Source organism: Adiantum capillus-veneris, chromosome 20 (genome assembly GCF_014529385.1).
Source record: "Adiantum capillus-veneris isolate H3 chromosome 20, ASM1452938v2, whole genome shotgun sequence".
Lineage (NCBI taxonomy): Eukaryota > Viridiplantae > Streptophyta > Polypodiopsida > Polypodiales > Pteridaceae > Adiantum > Adiantum capillus-veneris.
Genome location: NC_140950.1, coordinates 111,494,334 through 111,504,627, shown reverse-complemented (window position 1 = coordinate 111,504,627; position 10,294 = coordinate 111,494,334). Strand labels below are relative to the sequence as shown.

The 10,294-nt window shown below is 40.3% G+C and overlaps 1 protein-coding gene across 1 annotated transcript; it reads right to left on the bottom strand.

The window, feature by feature from the left end:
* Positions 1-6,318: 6,318 nt before the first annotated feature.
* Positions 6,319-8,878, bottom strand: LOC147433090 (glyoxylate/hydroxypyruvate reductase A HPR2-like). Its single transcript, XM_086492797.1, has 2 exons — positions 8,401-8,878; positions 6,319-7,188 (listed from the first exon to the last, which is right to left on the bottom strand). The coding sequence occupies exons 1-2, from the start codon at positions 8,845-8,847 to the stop codon at positions 6,670-6,672; spliced, it is 966 nt and encodes a 321-aa protein (XP_086348923.1). The 5' UTR covers positions 8,848-8,878; the 3' UTR covers positions 6,319-6,669.
* Positions 8,879-10,294: the final 1,416 nt, after the last annotated feature.

The window sequence follows — 10,294 nt, the reverse complement described above, 5'->3', positions numbered from 1 at the left end:
CAAAATCTAGTGAATTCTTCTTGTTGTTGTTTCTTTGATGTATTTTTCTGAGGAACCGTTTCTTCTTAGGCGCTTGTGCTATCCCGAGCAATTTGTCTGAAATATGGAGTGGACCTCCATTTGACTTCAGCTATAGACATTCCTCAGGTTCTCGCTTCCAAGAAGCTCATCAATATGGTGGTAGTTAAAGAAAGTTTAGTCACATTTAAACACACTTTTAGATATGCATAATGATCGTTGGGGGAAAATCCCATACTTCGTCAATCAGTCCTTCAATCATATTGGCTTGAATAGTGTAACTACCTCTATCAAAACATTATTGATGTGAGCATCTGTTCCTTAATTTAGCAACCTCATCATTCATATCAATAAAATTTGGTAACTCCTTTACGTTATGCTAAGTTTTAACATTCTATTTGACCAAATATCCAAGCATTCCTACTCTACAACATCCCTATTGTAAACTTGGGATGTGACCACTTTTTGCAACTTCTATGCTGATGACACTACATGCTCCTTCTGTGATTTATTTCATCAATTGACATATAAAAAGTCATGGCCTCATCTGTAGGGCTTAAAATTTGTTGCACTTAGAACATTGTGAAGATTTTCTTGATTTTGTCCTCTTCAAACAGTTCCTTGTAGTATAATTTTGTTGTTAATTCCAGTAGCACTAGTCACCACCATCACCTTTCTTAGGTTTACTACAAGTTTAAGACAATTCAAGTCTCCATCTTGATTGCACTTCACAAAATGATTTTTATAATGCTCTTCATTTTAATTTTTTTTTCCAACTTGTTTGTTGTCTAAGATTCCCAAAAATTAATGCAGACCATCATGTTACGCAATCAGATAAGTCATCTCCTTACTTTATTTTGCAAACTCATTTTAAAGCTTCAGAGATAATATACTAACCATGCTCTCACAGATTTTCCAATACCTACCTTGGCTAATCAAATCAAATATCTTCATTAATCCAGACCTTACTACTTGTTGGTTGACTATACTAACACTATCATACAAGATTGCTCCAAACCCCTAGACGTGATTGCTTATACCATTCCAAGAGAAAACACATCTCTCTCAACACACATACATAGATACACATTCAATGTCCTGCTGGTATGTACAACAAATACATTATTGTTCTTTTCATATTTCATTTGTCTACATTGTCTTCTAAGTTGAATACTCACACTGCTACGGCCATGGTTTCTCATTGATTTAAAGGCTTATTTTCAGTAAGATCATTTGTCATTCAAGTATACAACTACTCATGTGAGGTAAGGCTCTCTAAGATAGTGAACAATAGTTTCTAAGTACCCTCCTACTCAAACATGCTCCAAATTGGTCTCACACATGTGATAAATGTTATATTTTTATGCCTAGCCTAGTCCATTGGTCACGGACACACAGATTCATCGATTTAGGCAGTGTGTAGATACTCATCCTGGTGTAGATCCGTCGATTTAGGTAGCACATTGCTAAATTGCAGATTCATGATTTTTAAACTTATACCAAATGCAGATTCGACGATTTAGGCAGCACGTCTTATTAGTGTAGATTCGCTGGTTGAGGCAACACCGATCACAAAATCATGTTGCAGTGGCTGGCTACCGTTGTTAACTAGTATGATTTTGTTGCCCGGGTATACAAAATGAAGGATATTTGGATTTGGATTTGACATGGGTATATATATTGACAGATATTTGGATTTGGAATTGGAATTGGATTTGAAATTGGTATATGATGATTTTCTGTCGCGCGAGTATTTATGGAATTGCAATTGACATTGATGAGAATTGACTTATTGAACGATGGGTGTGACCAATGATATCCTGATTCATTAGGGTATGCATATACTGCTTATTCTAGTGGTATGGGACACTAGAATCGGTAGTACGTGGATGACGACAGGCATAAGCAATGTTGTTTTGTTTCATAAATTTTTTCATTTTATAACGTGCTATTTTTGAAACAGTATATTAATCACTAGTCTTGATAAGTATGGTTTGCACATTTTTATCTTCGCACAACTAAGGACAATTGCTTTCTAACAGAGAGGTATATAATGGAATTGATAGTTTCTTGTTTAATGCAGCTAACAAGTGGAAAAGGCTAATGGTTATGCGAAAGGATATTATATTTTATGTATATTTGATTATTCAAGTGCTCTTTATGAGCTTTGGCCATTTATGTATGGCCGGCCAGTTTGTACTCACTTTGACCTTTCAAGAAATCTATGAATCAAATACGTGCAAGAGGGAAATGGTCACTCTTGCACGGGGGGATATTTCACCCAGTGCTTGTGTCTTCTTCTCTCCTCTCCTCCCTCCTCTCTCATCGTGCCGGTGTAGTCCTCCGCTCGAGGAGGTGCACCTGCACGTGCTTTCTCACTTTATCTCGCTCTCTATTTCTTTTTGTTCACGTATAGCTTGGATTACGTACTTGTGGATGTGCCAGGTACGAGGATTGGTCTATTTTATGGATTGCATCATGTTCTTGTGGTTATTATGCAGGGTCGCCACACTCCCGTTTGTAACAAGAGAATGAGAGCATGGTTTTTGAATGACTTCCGTAGTAAGAAACTCAGAGAAGAAGAAGTACCTGCACCAACAAATAAATTCAATGACTTGTGCAGAGGGCCCTCAAATTAGAGAAACAAACCAAGAAAGAAAAAGAACACAAGAAGAGAAGATCCAGTAGCAGTGGTTCATCCACTGAGCATTCATATTCGAGTAACAACTCCAATACATCTAATAGTGATTTAGATGAGAAAAGCAAGGGTAAAGGAAAGAAAGGATCTTGGTCACGCAAAATTGAAGAAATGTCCAGACAAATTGCTGAGATCGCACAAATCAGACCTTCTTTAGAAAGATGGAAACCTGGTGCTCCAAATGCAAATCTAGAGATCACGTCTCGAATGAATGTCCACAATGCACTTATTATAAGGCTTATGGCCATCTCTGGAATAACTATGTCATTCAAATTCATCACTTCAAGAAAGGCAAAGATCTATCCTTTGATAGCATTAAGCAATGTAGAACCAGTAAAAACGGAAGGAGCCAGTGACTCCAAAGCAGAAAATCCAGGCACCATTTGGACTACTAATGGCCGAGGTAGAAACCCAGGGGTAACTGGCTGAGGTAAAGGGAACAATAGAGAGAGGTTTGGAAGGCCAAGGGCAAGACCAAGGTAGTGGATGAGTGGCAAGAGTAGCGAGAGCTAGTAGCCAAGATTACAAAGGTTTGGAAGGCCAAGGGCAAGACCAAGGTAGTGGATGAGTGGCAGGAGCAGCGAGAGCTAGCAGCCAAGATCTGGCTAAAAAGCTATTATAACAACCAGAGTGTTTTGAGACTCGCACCATCCAGAAGATTCCAGATAGTCTTCTGAGACGGACAGACAAAGCACTCAACATCTAGAATTGAAGAATCTATGATTGTTGCAATACAAGGTCTGGCGGAAGAAGTTAGGCAAGTCAGATCAGACTTGGCCGAGACTGACGCAATTGAGCTGGTGAAGGATCAATGCATATCCAAGTGTCAGCAAGTGGAAGAAGTCAGGCAAGTTAGACAAGACTTAACTGAAGCAACTAAGTTGGTGAAGGATCAGTGCCTATCCTAGTGTTAGCAAGTGACTAGCTCAGAGAAAGGAGTTGAATGGAACTGTGAGGATAATCATACATCCTCTAGTTTTTGAGAACAATTCTGGAAAGGAGAGAGATGAAACTTATTTGATGGTGTGAAATCATCTAGAAATTTAAAATATGGTAAGTTTGGAACATTACAAAAAATACCATTGCTAACATCAATGTTTTTGAAATTTTGAAACGTAGAAAAATCCGTGTACGATATTATATCTACTTTTAAAAACTTAGAACTGTCTTTTGGACTTATGTAATAAGTGTCGATGTGTTTTCAGAATCATTCCTAGCGAGAGAAATTCATTTTCTTACAAGGTCCTCTAAAAGACTTGAATTTTTTCTAATGTGAATAGTGGTGACCTAGGAAGATCTAGGATTTTTTACATCTATCTTCAAGTTAGGGGTTCGTTGCACAAGCGATCACCTATCACGACACTAATTGACACCCAAATTGCAGAAAGGATCAACGGTGTGGAGATAAGCAGCATCCAAGGCCGTCATATGGGCAATGGGAAAAATTTGAGAATCATAAGGGAATATTTGTTTCCTTGGAAAGGAAAAAACGATATCTGGGTGGTGTATTGGGGTTCAAACTCACACCATAAGCCTCCTAGGGATCACCTTACCAGTAAGGTATTACGTGCCACTTGATGGTCATGGGATAAATGCAAAATATAAAGTGAATGCGGGTTTTGACTTTTGTGAGGATCATAGCAAGATCACACTATGATCTCGCGGGTTTTGACGTTTATGAGGACTACACAAGGATCACATTCGGTTCACATAGGAATCACACCCATGTGTAGTTCACATGAGTGATTATAGCGAGATCACTCACATTGTGATCACAGTTGTGCACATCTGTGATCCGTTGTTGTAGATGAGCACCGCCCTTGTCTTTTGATAAGAAGCATTGATCCCCATTGGGGAGGTCTGTGTCAATGAGTCCTAAGGATCACCAATGTCATGGGGAAAGAAAATCACGACAAGATTGTCAGATTGGGGCTAGTACGAAATGGTAACAAAAGCTTATTCAAAGTTGAATCACAAGACATTCAATTTATTCAACAATCTTATTTGCAAGAAGCAATTAAACGCTTGAACTCCTTTACAAGATTCTTGTTTGGGATATTGTCTTCTGGAATACATTGATTGCAACTAAATTAGTGTTTGCCCATCAATTGGTGCATTGAAGAAGGATGATTTCTAACCATTACTAAATTCTACTCAATCAGAATTCATTACCAAAGTTGTTTACATACATTCTAGTTTTCGGAACAACAAGCTCAAGGAATGAGAATGCAAGCTAAAGAGAGTAGGTTCCATATGTGAAAGGTTGACTCTACATCCACACCTTTAGTGGATTACAAAAGTACATTTAAAAGAGTGTTCCATTGCCAAGGAGGGTAAATAAATATTTTGAGTTCTCGATGCAAACATGACATCCTGGAAAAGAAACACATTGAAAATTTTATGACACTGTTGGAATGGTTCCCAAGTATTATAGAAACGTAAACATGGAGAGGACTATGGAGAGGATTGTGCATGTTTTTTTCCTTAATACCATAAATATGAAACACCACGCAAGTAAATCTCCCAATTCTCAGACAAATAAAAATTCTCTCAAAACATATTAATTGCATAAGTGAAGGGTGAGTTTAGGAAATGAAAAGACAGATGAAAGTGGAAAGTCAACAGACATATGAAAGTGTAAAGTCAACAAACACATGAAGGTGAAAAGTCAAAAGACTTTTTGTGTCCATATAAAGAGGTGTTTGTCTTTTCCTTTATTTTCTCTTTAGCGTTTTCTTCTCTTCAAAGTATCCTCTCTCTCTCTCTCTCTCTCTCTCTCTCTCTCTCTCTCTCTCTCTCATGTGCAATGTTGCATCCGTTTTTTTATAGCTAACACTGTTGCAGATCTATGTGCTTCGTCATTGCCCGTGGGTATGCGCTATAGACTAGCGCATCATTTTTGTTGCGATTGAGGGAATCTTTGAATTAGGAATAAATTATAATCTTATCATACAATTAGAATATCGGGCATACAAAACATGCTACTATAGATATATTGCCATTCGCACATATCTTGCAGAGAGGCTTACCGATAGCGGACTTCAAGTTTTCTTTGTTGGTTAAAGACAATTGACATTCATAACATGTTTAAAATACCATAATCCACATGCAACAGATAACCAATGCTTTCTTCTACCCTATTTTGCTATGCATTTGGTTTTCTGGCCCCTCTCCAACCTTTAGCTATGATTGTGGGTGGGCAAGGATCTAATATTGTCAAGCAAACTACCCAAGGAGGGATGGAGAAAATGGAGATAACCAATGCTTTCTTCTACCCTATTTTGCTATGCATTTGGTTTTTTGGCCCCTCTCCAACCTTTAGCTATGATTGTGGGTGGGCAAGGATCTAATATTGTCAAGCAAACTACCCAAGGAGGGATGGAGAAAATGGCTCACTCGGAGCGAGGTATTAAAAGGGCCATAACAGTCTGATTGCTATAAGCGACCTTCTGTGATTTTTATAAGGAAGTTTGGAATCCCTTACTGCTAGACCATTCTTTTGGGATGTTCCGCTTTCGCAATTCTACAAGGTGTGGGGAAGATTGAGCATCGTAAATTGGTTTTTCTTACTAGACTTTGATTGAATAGTGTTTAGAAAGGTATCCCTACGCTAAAGCATTCCATTCATTACTTTCATGACACTAACTTCAGTTTAGCCAATGAGAATCCTATATGCGGTAGGAATCCAAAGGGCATGCCCTGTCATACAAAATGTGTAGATCTTACAAAAAATGGTGGTCGGTTTGCAGCTCAATGTTGCAGGTTTTGGGCTATTGTTCCATAATCTTTGAAGCAGCGAAACAGTTCTCCTTCAAAACAAGCTCAACACCTGCAGTTTTGTTCATGTAACTTCGGCTAGTCATATCCTCCACATGTCTGTCAGGTGACAAAATGTTGAAAAACTTGGTGAAGACACCGTATAATTTAAGCTTGTTCTCTCCTTCCCGCTACCTTCATATTACTGCAGTTAATAACCGCTTTCCTGTGAAGAAAGCATCCAAATTGTCTACTATAAGTTGCGTCACAGCCATTCTAGTTTCTAATGTAGCAGCTCCTGCATGGGGGCTGAGCACCACATTGTCCATACTCATGAGCTCAGTGGGAACATAAGGCTCCCTCTCAAACACATCAAGACCAGCCGCTCCAAGCCGTTTCTCTGCAAGTGCTTTGGTAAGCTCAAGCTCGTCCACAACTGGACCCCTAGCAATGTTGACGAGTACGCCCATTGGTCCCAAACCATCAAGTACATCCTTCCCAATCAAGTGTCTGGTGTCCTTGGATAGGAGGCATGCTACTATGAGAACATCTGAATTAGTAGCTAAATCTATTAGATCTGAGTAATAAGCATGGGCAACATCCTCTTTTTTGGTTGGTCCAAAATACGACACAATGCTGTTCAGGCCCACTGCCCTTTTTGCTATTGCTCTGCCAATTTGCCCAAGACCCACAATGCCAACCCGCAAGCCACTTGCCTGAGAAAGGATCAACATTACAGTGGATAAATGCCGTCAAAAGAACAAAAAGGTAATGTTAGAACATTTAAGAGAAGTATAAAAGGTGGAGAGCATAATATGCAACTAGCCAGAGTAACTTCAGTTAATAAAAAATGTCCAATGTGACCAAAAAGTTGGCCTCTCAATCAGCTTCTTTCAAAGGTGGGTAGATCTTCCTTCTTGGGTAGATCATCCATTAAGCAGCTCTTGATCAAAACTTACTCATCAATGCTCTCCATTAGGTCCTCAATTCCTAAAGTCTTCCCATACACTTTTCTAATCAGTAAAGCTTTAGTAAGTATACACCACATTGATTGTATTGTTGATGACTATATTTAAATCCCCGAGCATAATTATAAACATGCTCACTTCTCATAGAACTTACGAGTCACTAACAGTGACAACTCCCTATGAGGTCAATAACAAAATTGGGGGATGGGTGGGCATGTCTTGTGCTGTCAACAGCTTGATCCCCGGGCTTGGACAGGGGGCTTGCCGCTGTCCATTTTACATCACCACCAGTTTTGTTCCAGCTGGCTTCCACCCAAGCTTGGGCGGGCAGTGTAAGCAATCTAACCAGCAGTCTTCAAGAAAACTACATAGAGTTTAAAGCGTTACAAAATTTTTTTTCACCATCAGCACAGGAAGAGAAGTAGGGAGACCTCTACACATACCATGTATTTACAATTGTACAATTGCTATACATTGCACCCACAACGAGCCACCTGACACCCCAATGGGGAAGTGGGTAAGACCCACCCAACAAAACCTAAGCCTCGAACCCTCTACCTTGTGATTACTTATGAATTCTCAACCAACTGCGCTACACTCTTTGGGTAAAAGTTGCATTTTAATAGGCAGACGATCAACAAAGCTTTGAAAGCTTTTTCCTGTCTCACAAAGTGACCCAAGCATCATCAATGTTGGCTATTAATAATTCTGCAATTTCAGCCCCGACAGTATACATTGAGAAAAATGCTTTACAATAACCGGTGACAAACACTAACAATAATGATGAATACCATTTCAGTGAGAGGTAAAGAGTTCTGAAACATGCAACATTGAGCATGCATATACCAAACTGTCATAGCAAAAACCCCCTTCCAATCATAAAAGACACAATTCCAAGCATGCAGAACCATTTTGCAATGTCCATCTACAAAGTCTAATCATGGGCAAAATGAAGAATACCTTTCTGGCGAGTGGGAATGAACTCAGGCGCCAGGATCCACTCTGCACGAAGTGATGAGCAGGGCAAAGGCAGCGCAGTGAGGCAAGCATAAGGAGAATGGCCATGTCAGCAGTATCTGCAGAGACATTGACATGAGCAGCATTGGTGACACGGATTGCACGCTGATGGCAGAGATGGAGGTCGATTTGGTCAACACCAACTGACGAGGAGCAAATTATTCGCAGGTTGGGTAGAGAGTCCAAGAGCGAGCGATCGACACCTCTGCCGCTTGAGACGAGGGCCGATATTGTCAGTGACGACTCGGCATCGAGCTCCCCAATCTGCAGAAGCGTGTAGCGCTCCCCTAGCTGCTGCATTAGACCCGGCAGAGGATGTACCAAGGGCATAACTAGCACGCACACCTTGCCATCATCTTCTGATAAACCTGCTACACTTTGCTCGCTCATGGCTTCTGTAAAGAACCTTGCTCTTCCAATCCAATGCATATAAAGGCTCGGTTCCACGTCAACGTTGTTTTGTGACCAAACTTTTGAATAAGGTAGGTCCCTGAGTGCGGGAAAAGAGTGTTGCTTACAAAACCAAAACAGCCGGTTAGGACGAGGGTAAAAATGAGAAACTCCACCTACAATTTGTACAAATTAGTGTTAAAAATGAAAAACTCTACCTAAAAGTTGTACATATTAGTGTTAAAAATGCAAAAATTATCTGCCTAGATTACAAATTTCCATATTAGTAATTAATAATTGCAGTAAAAGGCTCTTTGGACGGTTAAAGGCTCGGTTCCACATCAAAGTTGTTTTCTGGCCAAACTTTTGAAATAGGTAGGTCCGAGAGTATGAGAAAGGTGTGTTCAATTCATCCTTGAACCGATTACAAAACCAAAACAGCCGGTTAGGACAAGGGTAAAACTGAAAAAACTCCACCTAATATTTGTACAAATTAGTGTTGAAAATGCAAAACTACCTGCCTAATTTGCAAAGTTCCATGTTAGTAACTAATAATTGCGGTAAAAGGCTCTTTGAATGTTTTGAAAATCCAAATTTTTCAAATACTAGTAGGCCCGCATGGGTTGGGGCTAGGACATCACAAGCGAGGATATGTTCACACTACAATAGGTACATGGTGTTGATGGCCAATGGAGTGTGAATAATGGATGAAAGGACGCTCTGACCTTTTTGGGCCACCAAAAGGTTCGGCTCACTCCATCAATCGCAAGTGAGGATTTTCCACCCACCTAGCTTTATGTGTGATGCAACTAAAACCAAGATATACGTGAATGTTGGCCCTAGTTTTGCCTTATGATTACAATTATGCATAAAGCAATCAAGAATGTGGGATAGCGTAGTGAGAAGGCGTTGGCCTCTCAATATGCAAGTGGAGAGAGAGAGAGAGAGAGAGAGAGAGAGAGAGAGAGAGATAGAGAGAGATGAAAGGAAATGAAATGTGATATTAACGTCTACAAAAGGCCAAAATATACTCATTTATGTATCAAAAGGGGGGAGAGAGAGAGAGAGAGAGAGAGAGAGAGAGAGTGTCAGGACAATGGTAGGACCAGTCACGGCCATGGGCCAGGGCCAAGGGCCAAAACGGACATGCAGTCAAGGGGTCCCTATGTATAGAAGGCCAAGGGCCTATATAGGGCATGGCTGGATGGTGATGAGCATGTTCAGTCCCCATGCCCTTTCACTAGTATCAGAGCAAGGTGGAGAGGAGGGGAAAGCAGGGAGCTATGGAGGAGGGATGCATGGCTCTCTCTCTCTCTCTCTCTCTCTCTCTCTCTCTCTCGGATTCGAAAACCTTCGCATGGCGAAGCATGATTGTTCTTTGACGAAGGAGCTTGATGGAGGCGTGGAGATGAAGCCATGCATGTGCATATAACCTAAGCAAAAGCCG